Raw genomic sequence first — 16,526 nt, forward strand, 5'->3', positions numbered from 1 at the left:
AATCTCCAGCTACAGACATCCTTAATTATTAAGAATGTAGAATCCAGAAGAAAGGATTAGCTAGGATCCCAGCTTGTCTTCTCTGCCCCAGCCTTTCCCCTCCTGTATGACTGCTACCCACTTCATTCAAAGAGAAAACCATATTCTCCTTGTGCATGCAGAAGGTTAGGATTTGTCCCAGATTGCCCTGCTGTCATCCCCATTTCCATGCCTCTTTAATCATCAGAACCTTCCCATTGTGCCGGAAACATAGTTCATTGAAAATGAAAGTGCTTAGCCTGGTATGGGGTGCCCTCCTGCAGTCCTATAGCCTGGTATGGGGTGCCCTCCTGTAGTCTTACAGCCTGGGATGGGGTGCCCTCCTGCAGTCCTATAGCCTGGTATGGGTGCCCTCCTGTAGTCCTATAACCTAGTATGGGGTGCCCTCTGTAGTCCTATAACCTGGTATGGGGTGCCCTCTGTAGTCCTATAACCTGGTATGGGGTGCCCTCCTGTAGTCTTACAGCCTGGTATGGGGTGCCCTCCTGTAGTCCTACAGCCTGGTATTGGGTGCCCTCCTGTAGTCCTACAGCCTGGTATGGGGTGCCCTCCTGTAGTCTTACAGCCTGGTATGGGGTGCCCTCCTGTAGTCCTACAGCCTGGTATGGGAGTGCACACCTGTAGCAGCACTTGGGAGGTGAAAGCATGAGGTCAGGAGTTTAAAATCATCCTCTGGGCACATGGTTCTCAATCTGTGGGTCACGACCTTCATCACAGGGGTTGTATATTGGATATTTACATTACAATTCATAACAATAGCAAAATTACAGTTATGAAGTAGCAATGAAAACAGTTTTATCATTAGGGGTCACTACAACATGAGGAACTGTATTATTTAAAGGTCATAGCTTTAGGAAGGTTGAGAACCAGTGCTCTGGTACATGACACACTCAAAAAACAAAAACAAAATAAACAATAAATAAAATAGTAACAATAGAATATTATCTTCATATATGTTGTTCCCTCTAGCCTAGTATTGTTCTTTTAAAATTATTTTATTTTGTGTGTATGAGTGTTTTGTTTTCATGTATGTTCACCACATGCCTGCCTTTTGCCTATGGTAGTTAGAAGAGGGTATTGGATCCCCTGGAACTAGAGTAACAGATGGTTGTGAGCTGCCATGTGGGTGCTGGGAATCAAACCAAGGGACTAAGCAAGTATTCTCCAAGGCCAGCTGCTGATGGAGATGTGGACCACGAAGACTATGTTCTCTGGGCTCCAGGTGGCAACAGAAGACCTTGGGAACTGGACTAGAGGTCATCATGTTGTGTGTTGGCTGCATTTTACCAATGTCCTGAAATTTTAAATGAGGTCATATTGAAAAGTAATTAACTAATAATAAGAGCTAAATATTCTTGGTAATACTCATGAGATAGCCTTGAATATGACACACCCAAACAGGAGAGTGTTACAAATGCTTTCTGGAAATGGCTGGATATTTAACATGCAGGAAGAGGGCTTCCTGACCCATGTGGGGGTGGCTGAACTGGTGGAGGATGGACAAACAAACCTTGAAAAGAACAAACCTGGCGACTGGCATGAGGATGGAGTCTTGTGACTCCAAGAGCTGCATTTTGGCTGGGAGTTGGGGTGTGACATTTAAGTGCAGTCTTCCTGCTCCTGCTTACGTCTGAAGCAGAAAAGGGACATTAGTGAAAAAAATGGGTGAAGTGCGGTGAAAATTGATGATCATCTAAGGGTACTGTGCTTTGCATCTGTAGGAACTGTTGTCTCTGTGTGTGTCACACAGAGACATTTCTGTGTGTCTGAAATTGTTAGAAACTGTAGAAGTAATGCAGCCCCAGTGGGAAGAGCATGTAGGAGATTCAGTGATATTTCCCCCTTTCTAAAACCCAGTTCAGTGTAGGATGCCTGAGAGACTTTCCAGCTCGTGGCTCAGGGGAAACTGCATAGAGGGAAGGTTTGGACTATAAGAAAGAAGGCAAGGTCTTGAATCAAGAGCAGGAGCCCCTTTGAAATATAGCTGTTACCCCAAGTGGAGTGGGTCAGCAGAGGCGAGCACTCGGTGCCGAGTATTGAGAACCTCACCTCCCCATCCACCCCCATCTCAGTTCTCAGATGCTGAGGGCCATGGGAACTGGGAGATGTTTTTTTCCTGAGGAATCTGGACAGCCCAAGATGAAAGACCTAAGTACATTGTTATAGGAAATGGCCCCAGGGAAGCAAGCAGCCAGATGGCTCTGTTCTCAAGACCTGGGCCACAGGCTGTAACTGCAAGCTCTGGGTTGTCATCCTGCGTGAGTGTATGACTCTTTAAACAAAAGAGTCAAGTATGAAGAGACGGCTGCTTGTGAGCACAGAGAGTAAAGGAAAGATTTGGGGGATAAGAAGTTATTAAAAGCTACCCTTGATTCCTCAGAGATAGAGGCATGCACACCAGACAAAGACGACTCTGTGTTTCTTTTAAGTTTTTTTTTTAATTTATTTTATTTGTATGGGTGTTGTGCCTGAATGCATGTCTGTGCACAAGTATGTCTGGTACCCACAGGGACCACAAGAGAGTGTTGGAACCCCAGAGCTGAAGTTACAGTTTTTATAGACATGCCATGTCTATGCTGACAATTAAACTTGAGTCCTCTCAAGAGCAGTCAGTGTTCTTAACTGCTGAGTCATCTCTCCAGTCCAGGAGGCTGTACTTTTAAAGCAAGAGAATAAGAACATATATTAAAAATAATCAAACTCAAAAGTCAAAAGTTGAAGTTGTAAATGATTTCCAGAGAGGAGTCTAAATATACAGATGTAGCCCATCTGGTTCCTCACCTGCCACCATCAGCAAATGCACAAACCTTCGTTCAGAACCATGGCCTGAGGTCCTCCTTGTCCTTGAGACACCTTCGCTGGATAATTGTAGCTGCCCTCCCTCATCCAACAAGCTTCTGTTTACAGCTAATGGAGACCATCACAGGATACCACAACTGGACCAGTGCCGAGATCAGCAGATTGTGGGAACCCAGCCCCAGTGGATACATGTGTAGCACAGCACCTTCATTTGTGGCTCAGACAACATTGTGGAAGAGGGGGCGGAGAGATTGTAAAAGCCAGAATTCCAGGAATCCTGATGAGAAACCATCTCTCCTAGAAACGGCTGCATAAACAAGACCAGGACAATGGCAATAGTAATAGATGTGCTGAAATGGAAGGTGGGAAAACCTCCTGAGTCCCTCCCCTGGACAAAGAACTACAGGCAGCTAATGGCTGCTGGTGGAAGGAGAATTAGCCCCTCTCGGGGATGAGCCTCCTTATGGGGTGTACAGTGTGGAAAAGTCAGTCCTGTAAATGGAAGCTTATCTCTGTCCTGCCCTGTCCCACGGCTGCTTCCCAAATTATCAGAGGCTTATATTAATTTTAAATGTTTGGCCATTAACTCAGGCTTGTTGCTAATTCTTACACTTAACCCATAATTCTTACCTATGTCTAGCCACATGGCACATAGCCTGTTACCTCATTTTCTACATGTCCTGCTTGCTCGTCATCTCCTGACTCTGCCTTTCTTCATCTTCATCCTCAGTTTGATTGTACCATCTAACCTTATCTTGCCTCGCCATTGGCCAAAACTGCTTTATTATCACCCAATGAGAACAACACATATTCACAGCATACAGAAGGGCATATGTCAGTACAGCCCTAAAAACATATCCACACAACAACAAAAACAGACTCAGCAGATTGTATGTATGTATGTGTGTATATATATATATATGTGTGTGTATATATATATATATATTTACATGTAAGATACATATATGTAATAATAATAAAGAAAAATAAGCTACCAGTTTGGGAGTATTGGGAGAATATTTGCAAGGAGGGATCTTGGAAGGTGCTAGAGGGAGGAAGGGGATGGAGGAAGTGATATACTTTAATTAAAAAAAATGTGTAAAATTTAAAAATGGGAACGATCATGTGATAATTTAAAAAGCTAAAGTAAATCCATGCTGATATAGAAAAGAACCAGGCAGTCCATCAGAAGGCCTGCAGCTATATGGAACTCAGATCAATCACAACTGGAAAGTTGTAACTCTGTACTAATCCTTCATCACTTATTAAATCTAGAGTTAGAAGGTGTAGCTTTCTAAATTATGGAGACTCATGTCTAGCTTTCTAAATTATGGAGACTCATGTCTGATCTGCTTATAACCAGGTTCATAATGAAACTTAAGAAATGAAGCAAATACATTCTTTGAGATTCTGGACAGTATGTCCCTCCTGTGGCCCACAAGCCTCACTACCCCAGGATAGCTAGGAATTGGGCCTAATACAAAATTGTAATTTTACTTAAGAAGTTGGATTTTTTTTTTTTTGCAATTTTTAAAAAACTCAATGTATGTTTCTTAGAGTAAGCTCTGTATTACAAGGTGTTACAATGTCAAAAGGTACAATGCTCCAGAGGGAAAACTAAACCAGTGTACCAGTGATGAGGAATCAGCCTGGGATCATATTCTCAAAGTGTTTAAAACTGCAGAAATTTCCATCCTAGAAATCCAGATCACCAGCTATATGATGAGGTAAAATAAAAACATTTTCAGACAAAGCAGATGCCCAGGCAAAAAAACTCCTAGAGGAGATGGTCTGCCAAAGGAAGGATCAGCCAACAAAAAATAGTACGTAGGTCTAGAATCTAAGAGATTCTGATAAAAACAGATGCGGAGGATCCCAGGAATGTGGCTGACGTGATCCCAGGTGGTTAACAGCGTCTAGAAAATCTACAAGTCCCTGGTGGCTTTGACTTTGCTGAGAAGGCCGTAGACAAGAAGAGAACGTGGGGGCAGCATGGCTACAGTAGCTGCATCGTCCCTGAGCCTGTCCTAGGAGGCCTCCATGTTTTCAAAGTACTCTTTGTTTGCAAAGTACATCTGGCTTTCCTAAAATAAATTCTAAGCATCTTCCTGTCTAGAGGATGGGAGATCATCAAAAGAGAGTGGCCCCATCTTTGAGGCACTTCTTTTTAGGCCACTGTAGTTATAGGTAGTCACATTAAATGGAGCAGCTGATGACAAATAGAGAGTTAGATATGGAGAGAGCACAGATCCAAAGACCTGCAGAGCTGAGCCAGCCCAGCTCTCCAGCATGGAGACCATGGCCGAAACAGGTACTGGCAACGCTTTCCTGTACCAAGCCAGAGAGTAAATCCTTTAAGGGTTTCAACCAAGTGGAGGTTCTAATATGATGAGGGGATGTTTTCCCTTAGTTGGTGAAAATCAATATAGTCAAAGAGGATTTTTTTTTTTTTTTTTAGCGTAGACTCACGAATACAAAGAATAAGATTTTCTTGTGAGGACAGCATTTTGCTTACTTAGAATTCAGGGTCCCCATCATCTGAGTCACCAGTGCTCCCATCCTGCCTCCTGGGTCAGTAAGCGTCTGAGTTGATGGGGTATGTTGGTTTCCTGGTGGCATGTCCAGGACCTCCTGCATTCTCTTCATCTCCTTTTGTCATTCATGACAGTGCAGACTAATTACTTCAAAGTCAAGATGGCCTGACATGCTGTTGCACAGCACATGGATTTTGAGATAAAGTTTTCTTTTTACTCCATCAGTGTCTAGGTTGTAGATTCTAGAAAACCCTTCTGAACCACAGTTTGAGCTTTAAGTTTGTGTGGAAATGGAAGGGTATTGACACACAGGAAAGCACACAAAGTACCCATGACTCTTCACGGTTTGCACACTGCTGACTGTAGCTGGGCAGGTGAGACCCTGATGATAGTTCTACTTTGACTCACTTTGTTCAGTGATAGGCAAAGTGAACTGAGGCAGTGTACGTACCCAAAAGTGCTCTACCATTGGGCCACAACACAGCTCTTTTTCAGATGGACCTTGAATTTGCTTTGTAGCCCAGGCTAGCCTTAAACTTAGTTCCCCCTGCTTGAGACATTCAAGTATCTGTTACTTTCATTTTTAATAGAAACATAATAACCATAATAACTCCACATACAATTATAGTGGGCTCTAATGTCTCAGCACATGTTTATATTGTGTGTTTTAAATCAAGGTATTTGACATATTCCTCACATTTTTACATTTGTTGTTTTTTGTTTTGAAAGATTCACTATAATATTTTGTTTGTAGTTATCCCACTGTGCCATAGGACACCAGAACTCTGTCCTCCTTGAAAATAGCTTTGTATGCATTGAGCAGTCTCTTTCCATACCTACCACTTGTGTGTGTGTGTGTGTGTGTGTGTGTGTGTGTGTACATGTGTAGGTACAATGTAACTGATCCCAGTAATTATGAAAAAAAAAAAAAAGTAGCTCACCACTTTGGAGGCTGGAAGTCCAGGAAGGATAGTATTGTCATTCTGTTCCTAGGCCTCCTGGGCTGTGCCACTCCAGGCCTATGGCAGGACAGCAGGAATTTGTACAAGCAAAGATCACATGGTGAGACAGGAAGTGAGGAATTCAGAGATGAGTTTGTAGGAACTAACACAGCCCACTAGAACAAGACTAGTTAGTCCCTTCTAGAATTCCCCAATGAAGTAGGTACCTCCATCAAGTCCCACCCCTTAATGCCACAGCATGGGCTAATCCTCCCCTACACAAACATTGTCAATTCCAATTCTTGCACACCCAGCTTCTGTTAGCACTTATTACACCAAATCACACCACCTACCATACTGAAACATCATGTTTCCATGTATTAAGGGAGTGAAAATCTAACTTCAGGCAGATCCATTGTCTGCCTTGCTTACTTGGCTGGGTGTGGACACAGGCTGGCCCTTGTCCATAGTGAAGGGAATGAGAATTCACACACGCTTTTCCTTCCCTGTGGATAATTAAGAGTGAGTTTGAAGAGTGTTGTGGGGATGACCAGGCAGATGCTGACTTTGGGGAGAGGCTGAGATGACCGTGGGGAATTGACCAAGCATGTGTTTGCCAACCCACGTGGCAGGAATGGAAGCAGTGCACTGGGCTCCTGGGAACCCTGCGCCAGGTCACAAGTGTGGCTTGAGCTTTCAGGGTCTTTGATGTCTGCCTGGCTTTTCCTCTTCCTCTCCTGCCACTCCCAGAAGAACTGTCAGACAAATTTATTTGTAACAAGCATCCAGTGTCCAGCAAGCACCTCTCACAGGCCACACCCTGTCTTCTCTTAGAAGGGCTGTGCAGACAGACATGAGACATCTCTCCTAGCAACTCCTAAAATTCGGGTCAGCACCACCCATTGGCCCTAGTGTCTTTTGAGACCTCTGTTTCTATATTGTTGCTTCTCTTTCTCTTGTTTTCCTGTTTGTGTGGGTAAATTACAGCCCATCAAGAGGAGGAGAGCGGAGGCTCCCGGATCTGGAATTATGTTTTACAGGTACTACTGGACACTTAGCAGATAACTTGACAAGTGAACACATGAGCAGGAGGCAGCTGACCACAGATGAGAACTCTGTGGCATCTGAAATCTGACCCTTGCATCTTATAATCACCCGCTTTCTATGCCTTTCTACAACCATGTGTAACTTTTAAAATGATGCTTAATTACATTTAATATGCATAGAAATAAAAAATTTAACTACATGATAAATGTGATTTACTTATTAAGAACTGGTAAAAATAAGTCATTATGCAACTGTATAAAGGAATATAAACCATACTATAAAAGACTATAAGAGCCTAAGAAAATATTCAGAGCATGTTTCAGTTGAAAACTTCCAGAGATCGTAGGCAGCACATACAGTATAATCTGACTCTATGTCCAGTTTCCTCCTGCTCTGCCCCTTGTTCTTTGTACACATTTGCATGTTTACACGTTTGCGTGTATATCACTGTATGCTCACACTTTCTTACATTCTACAAGATTCCTACAGTAAATAGACTTGTGATAGTGAATCATTATTGTTTTATATTTTCTGGGTCATGAATACATGTCTAAACTGATTGAGGAAAAACTAAGAGAATACATGCATAGATCTCAAGAATCAAAAGTGAGGAGAATACTCTTTGATGGTGTTACCCAAGTAGAAAGTCCTGACATCTGTGGATAGATGGAAGTTAAGTAATTGTGGTTTGTAGCATTCATTTCAATCAAACACTATCATTTTATTTATTTTAATTAAAAATAAAAGAGTAAAGTACTATTTTTGCAGAAAATAATGTTGCTTTCTGAGAAGCCTGTCTGTCTGTCTTAGAATATTACCTACTCAGCCCTTTTCTGTTTATCTGCTGTTCTGAAATCCCTCAGGTTTCCGATACCCAATTCAGTAAGGCAGTGAGTTCCTCTTTCCTCCCTAGAGGTCTGGTTTCAAATAGCAGCTAACAGGGTGGCGTTCCACCTGGTGTCCAGCTCTCAGCATCTTGACCTGGCAGGAGGCCAAGTGTCTGTAATAAAGCTTGCTACCCAGACTGCATCTGATGACTGCTGTGCAGGAGTAAACACTGAGTTTGTGTGGGTGCAGAGGACAGGAAGGCAATCTGACAGAAACCAGGAGTGACAGGTTGCTGAGGAAGCAAGTGGCATCTGTTAGGTTCATCACTTCCTTCAGAAAATGGCTAATTCCATTTCTTTCCTCCTAATGCCTCTGTTACCAAAAGCTGTTACAGGGCCACCCTCCAGTCTAAAGATTGGCTTGCAACAGAATGAGCTGCACCCAAAAAAAGCCCTTCAGTTCTATAAATGCACAAGTGTGTCTTTGTGCATGCCATACTGACCATGCTTTCCTACCCCAAACAGGAAGCTGTCAAAGCAGCAATAATAGAGGAGCAGAAGAGAAGTGAAAGGGCCATGGAGGAGGCAGTAAAGAGAACAAGAGACGAGCTGGTGGAGTACGTGAGGGAGCAGAGAAGGGTAAGTGTCCTGTGTAGATCCCTGCTTTGTACAAGCTCTGTCACAACAGAGGCTTTCACGTGTGATATGGTGTTGAGATTTTGAAAAATACCCTCAGTATAAAATTAGTAATCTCCTTGGAGGTTATTTTCTCGAATAATTATATATTAAGCAATTATCTCTAGATATCCTATTAGACAAGAACCAAGCAACAATGAGCACTCAGGAAGATAGTTTTGGACTTGAGAGGGGCTGCCATGTGTTTATAGATTCCTTTAATTCTTGTAGGCACTTGCATATGCTCTTGAGGCTTCTTTGTTAACCTGACTGTGGTCCTAACAGATTTCATGACAGTCAGCAAATAAATATCACATTGCTCTGGTTCTGTTTCAGAGCAGGTCAGAGCATGCTGGTCAGAATTCAGAAAACAAGCTGCAGGGACTAGAAAGTAGAACAGATTTCACTTACTGTCTTTCCACAGACCTTGAGTATAATAGGCAATATAGGATGTACTGTTAAATGGGGTGTGTAATCACTATAATAAGGATGTAACGTATTACACTAAAGTGTTTTCGTATGTTTTGTTTACATACCTAACATATGCATGTAAAATACAGTAATTCCTATATACCACATGCAGATACATACTATAAACTATCAGGCTTTCTACACCATAACAAGCATCCAAGCGGAATGGTATATAAGGAAATTTGGTGCATGATGTCTAAACTTAATTGTGGGCTGAACGGTCGAGTGGAAAGTGTTGGCTGCTGACCTTTAGTCAGCAGCAAAGCTCTAAGAATGCAGGGAGGGTCAGGGCCACTCCAGGCCTGCACTCCCTTCTTGAAGTCAAGTCTGTATGGTGCAAAGAAAATTCCTCATATCTGTGAGGCCTGTTAGATTTCAGCAAATAGTTTGTCATCAGAATACAAAATCGATAAGGAATGTTTCCAGATAAGTAGTCATCTACAGAAGCACTCTATATGTGGTTATCTTTGGGGTTGTTTTTTTTAAAAGTGTTTTCACCCTGATTCGTGATAGATTTTCACATTCTGAACTCAAAAGTGAAGTTGGTATTTTAATTATATGTCAATGTTTCCCACAGAGGTTATTTCAGATAATCCAGTTTATGAGCTGTGCCCAGAAGGAATATGGATGCACATGGATTAATTGGAATAGTGAAGAAACACAGATTTAAAATCAATGTAGGGGTTCTTCTAGGTCCCTCCTTTCTATCATCTTTTCTTCTTTAATGTTCTCCTTGGTGGTTATAACACTCGGCATGAAGTCTGCCACCCCAGTAGTATGACGTCTCCCAGGCGTCGTCACTGGCTGTGGGTTCTTGTAGAATGGCTCAGTAGAAGTTATTCACTGTTCTGACTGAAAGGCTATTGGCTCATTAGTGCTGCCTCTTTCCCCTCCCCTCACCCCAGTTCTATGAATTGGACCTCTCTGAACCCCAGTGTGAGTGACTTGGCAGAACAGGGTGTGCTCCGCTTCCTTGTTCCCATTAGCCTGACGCCCTCAAGGCTCCTGGGTGGGTCACATGGTCCAGACTTTCTTCTTCAGGGCTGAGTGGTATGTTGTATGTGTATATTCTCTTAATTTGTCTGTTGATAGACATTCAGATTGTTTCTTCATACTTAATATAATTTCCTGAATCAATCAGTCTATATTTGAAATATAAATCTGCACAGAGATTATAGCAAAGCACATTTACAAGATCATTTGGGGGTAATTTTTTTTCAAAACTGTATTACTTTTCTGTATTATGTAGCTACCATAAAAGTATCTGGTTAAGATTAAGAATGCCCTTTTTAGGTTCCTCTAACCCCTATATGTCAATTTAATGTCTAAAAAGAACTAATTATGGGCTAGGCCATTTGACCTGTGTTCCTCCAAATCTGTTAAGGGCCTATCAGTTGCCTGTTTGTGAGAAGTAGCCTGATTTGATATGTAAAGTTCATTGACAACAGTGTCAGTGACAGCGCAGCAGAATCAGGCCCCATTGTACCGTAAGATTCTCGCAGCTTTCTTTCTCGTATTGTGTTATTGCATGTTGTGGTCATGCCTTAGTGATAGGCTACAGCAGCTGGAGTGAGGATGTACACCCTGTGCCATGTCCATACTTGTTCTGAGCGCTGTCTTCAGCACGTTAATAAAAATTACCCAGGAGCCACTTGTTGGTAGGTGGGTTTTGCTAATTGAAATGTGTATTCAGCTCAGTGTTGGTGCTGTCATTTACTGTGTGAGTTCTGGAACCTTATCCCACTCCTGTTACCGATTCCCGGGAGATCACAGCCCTCTTACCGTAGAAAAATTAGAAAAATTACCACTTGCCCTAGGCTTGCATTTGTATTGGTGACGCTATGAGAAACTTTTGAGTATCTGGGTATTTTGTCTTTGCAAAGGGAAAAGCTAACTTTGAAAAGTCCATGAAAAAGCCCATAGTGAAAGCAGCAGCTTGTTAATATGTCTTTTTATGTCACTCTTGAAAATTTTAGAGTCTTAATTCTGTATTTGCTTCTAAAATAACATATTTACCGTGTAAAGTTAATTTTAATATAATATCTTGGGACTTAGAAAAACTAGAGCTTATAAACTAACTTAAAGGAAATGTTTTTCGTTTTGTTTTATTTTAGCAAATTCCTGTTATTCTTGTCTCTTTCCAAAAAAAAATGTAATTGGGGCAACTTATCTCCACTTCTTCCTTTGGAAGATAGTTTTTTGTTTTTTGTTTTGTTTTGATCAAATAACATTTTCAGTATAAAAATTTTCCTTAACTTTCTTTAGCTCTTTAAAAACAAAAAAACCCTAGATCAAGCTTAGGATTTTCAACTCAGATTCCTCAGAAACCCTTAAGACCTTGGTTCCTGCTGGCCTTAAATTCCAGTCTCTAGGATAGCCTTGAAGTTTTGAGAAGTCTTTGCTGGTGGAAGTCTCCTGTGGAGCTAGGCCTTGCTCTGTGGGTCCCTCAGCAGCATCAGACCCTTGCCCAAAGCCCTGAAAGTTTGAAATGAACACTACTCCACTCCACATTTCCCCGTATGGTTTTACTTTTATAGGACTGAGAAATATGGAATAGAAGAGTCAAAATACTAAAATTCTCAAATAACTTAAAATTTTTTCCCATAGTGTAAAATACAGGTCACCATAAGAGGTAATAGCTTTTTCTACATGTCTAAATCAGTAACTTTCTGATCAATCATTCAACGCTATTGAATGTTAAAAATATACCCAGGATACTAGAATTAATACTGAACTCGTACTGTGAGAAGTCTGAATGGTGTTTTTCGTTTCGTTCCTATGAGTGTCATCAACAGAGGTGCTGTTAAACGTTGTGTACAGCTGTCATTCATCTAGTCCAAACATCTGGATGATAGAGTAACCTTTATGCACTAGTTAAGAAGTCTCAGTGCATGCTCAGATTTCTCCAGCACTGTTCACACAGTACTGCACCACAAAAAAAAAAAAAAGGTATAATCAAAACATCCTACCAATAAGAATTTTGTGATTAATTGGAAAAATAAATTAATAATGAGACATTTTGGGTGTTTAAAATGATTATAAATAAATATTCAGCCCAGTCATAATTTTAAAAAGTCCTCTGCAAAACTTGTCCTTCTAAGGCCAAGGGAAAATGTTATATCAGTTTTGTAAATTTGGGGTGGAATAGAAAAACTGTTTTTTAGCGTAGCACTCCAAAAGTTTTCCATAGTATCTACTAGTTGTCTACTAGTCAGTGGGCTTAGTTCTCTGTCCTGTCTATGAACTGCACACAGAAAAGCCTGGGATTTTTAGGCCAGATGTCTACCCTGAGCATTGGCTGTGCACCACAGGCACACTGACTGGCAACCACACTGCATCCTGCTGAATTTAAATTGTGCTTTCAGACTCTTGCGGTACCTGCCATTCTAGATTGGGATGGGCCAGATCCACCCTACTGCTTGTTTATGAAATTCCAGGAACACTCAGCTTTGCTTTGTGCTGCAGCAGCTGAGTAGAACACCTGCCATGTGTTATTGAAGCATCACTGACTTCGATCAGGTGTCCAAGGGCTGCCAGTCAGCCCTTTAATTCTCTCACCATGGAACTAGGCAGTTGTCATTCGCTCGTGTTCTGAAGAAGTCTCTCCCTTGTCATATAAACCTGAACAACTGTTACAGCAAACATCAGTAGTGCCACAGGCTTTGTTTTGTATAAAGGAGAGAATGCAATGGGAAAGATCAGACACTTCTTGGGGGAGGAAGGATTTGTGGTTTATAATGACCAATAGCCCTTGGGCTATAATGAAGAGTTCCAGCCCATCCCATAAGTTCAGACTGGTACACATGAGCTCGCCATGAGGGAGGAAGTGAGAATAGCATCCAGCAAGCAGTGGCCACTCACAGCCAGGCGGTGATTCCTAAAAATAAAATCTCATCCAAATGTAATAAAAGATTATTATTTTTTCCTCTTAAGAACCAGAATTATGGCCTGTGTTTTCAAAATCATCTCCAGGAAAATAACCTTCACTTGGGAGGATTCTTTTAATTTAGACTTTTAGAGGGGAGTAAGGAGCAATTATCTTTACTTCAAAGATTTGAGGCCAAGACATTGTCAGAATTTCTTAATTATAGCTGGTCTCTTTAAGGCTGGCTATGCTGCAGTTCTCTGGGGTTTCACTTCCATCTTAAGCTGTTAAAGGCAACATTGAGCCAATGTGAACTTACTTTACTTCTGATAATTTCAGTTACTGGAATTACAGACAACTCTAGGGAGCGGGTCACGTCACCATGCTGCCTTGCTTCTTGTCTACTACGTTAACACTTTGTTCCTCGCAGTTGTGACATTCTACCCAGAGTGTGATGGCGTGTTTCTTGACAGCTGCTGAGTGTCTTGAAGGCTTTTCAGTTCTTGCTATAAATTGGTCGCATTAGAGGAGTTACTCTCTACATTGTTGATACATCCCTGCAGAAGCAGTGCCATTTCTCTGCTTCCCACCCCCACCCCTGCTTCCTTTATGCTAATTAATCATTCTTCTGTGTGGCCTGGGCCAGCTCTGTAGTCAGAAAAGGATAAACTCAGGAGTATGTCAGTGTTGGGACCCACAGGGTCTGCTGCGGCTTTTGGTTTGGATGTCATGTTTGAGTTTGCTTCTCTGGACTGAGGCACGTGGGGGTGGGACCTGCTCCTTCACAGTGTGCTTTCTGGTGACTTGGGTTTAGTGCCTAAGTGGGCTTAGCCTTCCTTTTCATTTAAACCATTAGAATTTTACATTCTAAATATATAACATTTTGTACATGTCAGATGGCCTCTGGAAAGTTGTTGAAAGTCAATAAAGTCAGCTAGTTGGAGCTACCTTGCTAAGTGGCCCCCAGTGGGCACTCTCCCTAAATGTGAAGCATAGAAAAATTTTATTTAGAGGAAAGCTAGCAAAGCCAATGAACTATGAAGGTTTAAAGGGTCCTTGCAGCTTTCAGTATCAATACAAGTGGACTCTAGATGCTGATTCCTGTCCTAAATTCTTCCTTGAAGGTTTCTTTTATAAAATACACTTGAATCTTAAACCTACCTCTGTTTCACATTTCTTGACCTTCATTCTTGATCTGAAGTGTCATTGTGTAAGAAGACTCTTGGGAATGTTCACAGATATGTGAATAGAGGCCATGCTAAGACATCTATCCATCTATCAGATTATTACATCAGGCCAGGTACACTGTTATTGAAGGCTTATGATTTTGATGACATCACAGAACACAGGTGAGGGGTTTCTTACAGAAGCCTGGTTGACCCCACAGACAGAAAGTCCACCATTGTGGATTGCAACCTGAGGAAGCTGCTCCGTGTATTCCTGCTTTAATCAGCCTTTTACTACATACAAGACCACGGGCAGCTGGGCAAGGAGTGACCGTCTAGATCCCATGCAAGAGTCTCCTGGGAGACACTCATAGGAAGGCTCAGGAGCTCGTCACCAGTACCGGATATCTCCTAGTTGCCATGGCCACTGGGCAAAGACCAACCAAGGATGGTACCTTGTTAGGACCCCAGGAAAGGCAGTGTATAATAATCTGTGGGTGTAGATTTATTCCTGTAAGAGACCAAGTCTTTTGCTTTCACAAACTGTCTTTTTTTTTTTTTTTTAACTACAGAGGCAGTTCAGATTTATTTTCTGTTTCAAGTCAGAAACCCATGGACAGTAGCCCATTCCTTCCCAGCAGCTGTGGTGGGAAACTTCACTAACGTCTGCCTGCCAGTCACTGCCTCCAGCCTTATCTTAGCTTCACATAAGGACTAAGGGGGAGTTCACGCTTAAGCCTCCAAAAGGACTTCACATTCTTCCGCATTTTTCTTCACATGGGCTAATGCCAGACTCATTTCAAGTCATGCTTCCCTTGGGCATTGAGAGAAAGAAGAGCCTAACATGCCAGGGCCTCGCTGGGTCTTGAAGTGTATCCAGACATACAAGTTGTTATTTAAAATAAGGTTTTGTTTTGGTTGGTTGTAGCAAGTTAAGAATACTGAGTCATGGTCCCAGTGTGCTCTGAAAGCCGTCTATTTTGTTAAAGTTTGAAGTTGAGTTGGCTCAGAGGGTATTTTACAAACAAAAGCTTACTCCTCCTCTGCAGCATGAAGGTAAAGCAACACAGCACTGGTGTGTGCTGCTGTTGAGTACTTTTTCTAATGTTCTCACTATCAGATCTTTCCTGCTAGTTAGAGATACTAAGTAGTTGTCACAAGAAAGAGAGACTGGGCAAATTTCAGGCATTGAAATAACTTTTACAATAGTTTCCCACAGAATATCTAGAAATACAGTAGCCATTGTGATCATGGGTATCAAAGACTTGGCCGCTAGGAATTGGATGTGAGGTTGAGGTATAGCCGTAACAGGTCAATACTCTTCCCTATACATCTTGTGTGTCTTAGGGAGACTGGTGAGTTCTTGGCCAGGTTCTGCTTTCTAAGTGTAACTCCAGAAATGGTCGGCATCGCCTTTCCTTATTTTCAGTGGAAGGGAAATGACTTCTTGACTAAAAGACACTCAGTGATGTCTTAATCTGTTTGATTTATCATGTTGTTATTTTCTATCATGTGTATCTCTACAAACATTTCTTTCCTTTGAAAAATTAGCAAATAAATAAATAAACAACAGTTGTAACTAATACTGTTTTGGAAATATCATGAAGATGTCCTTCTCTGAGGGGTGTGTTGTTTCTCTTCTCCTTTGAAGACAGAGCAGCATCCTGCCCAGCAGTTTGATGCTGATTCACAAGCTATGGGGAGTCACTTCCGGGTGCTCCCTCCCAAACGAAGGCCAGCCTGTGCAGGGAGAAGAGCGATTGCTCATCTCTTATCACTGTATTATTTTTGAATGATGTCCATTCGATTGTGGGTATACGGTAAGTCTGGCTTTGCCTTTGACTAAAATTTCAGACTGTTTTTTTGTTGTTTCCTAGGCAGAGAGTTCTAACTGGATAGTCAGAGGGTAACTGGAGCACTCATCACCTATGGCCTGTGCAGCCCTCTGATTGTGGGTGTTTCTCATCACTGGATCCTTGTACTAGTGACTTCCGTTTTCTTCCCTCATTGCCAGTTGGTTCAGCTGTGGTTCCGTGAAAGTCCATCATCCTCTGCTGTGTGCCTCAAGCTCAGTACTCACATTGCTTTACATCCTGTAAACTCATTTTAATTTTTTTCCTTTTTCTTTAGAGTATGTCTGTGTGAGTTTATGTGCACCGTGT

The 16,526-nt window shown here is 41.9% G+C and overlaps 1 protein-coding gene across 8 annotated transcripts in view; it reads left to right on the forward strand.

Annotated features, from left to right (window-relative positions):
• Ccdc91 (coiled-coil domain containing 91) overlaps window positions 1–16,526 on the forward strand; it is a 177,217-nt gene that overhangs the window by 136,495 nt on the left and 24,196 nt on the right. For all 8 annotated transcript variants that reach the window (XM_006986659.4, XM_042274374.2, XM_016005181.3 and 5 more), the window contains one exon: window positions 8,713–8,826. In XM_006986659.4, coding sequence (XP_006986721.1) covers window positions 8,713–8,826 — 114 coding nt within the window. The remainder of the gene's footprint in view (window positions 1–8,712; window positions 8,827–16,526) is intronic.

The sequence above is a fragment of the Peromyscus maniculatus genome, chromosome 3, assembly GCF_049852395.1.
Source record: "Peromyscus maniculatus bairdii isolate BWxNUB_F1_BW_parent chromosome 3, HU_Pman_BW_mat_3.1, whole genome shotgun sequence".
Classification (NCBI taxonomy): domain Eukaryota; kingdom Metazoa; phylum Chordata; class Mammalia; order Rodentia; family Cricetidae; genus Peromyscus; species Peromyscus maniculatus.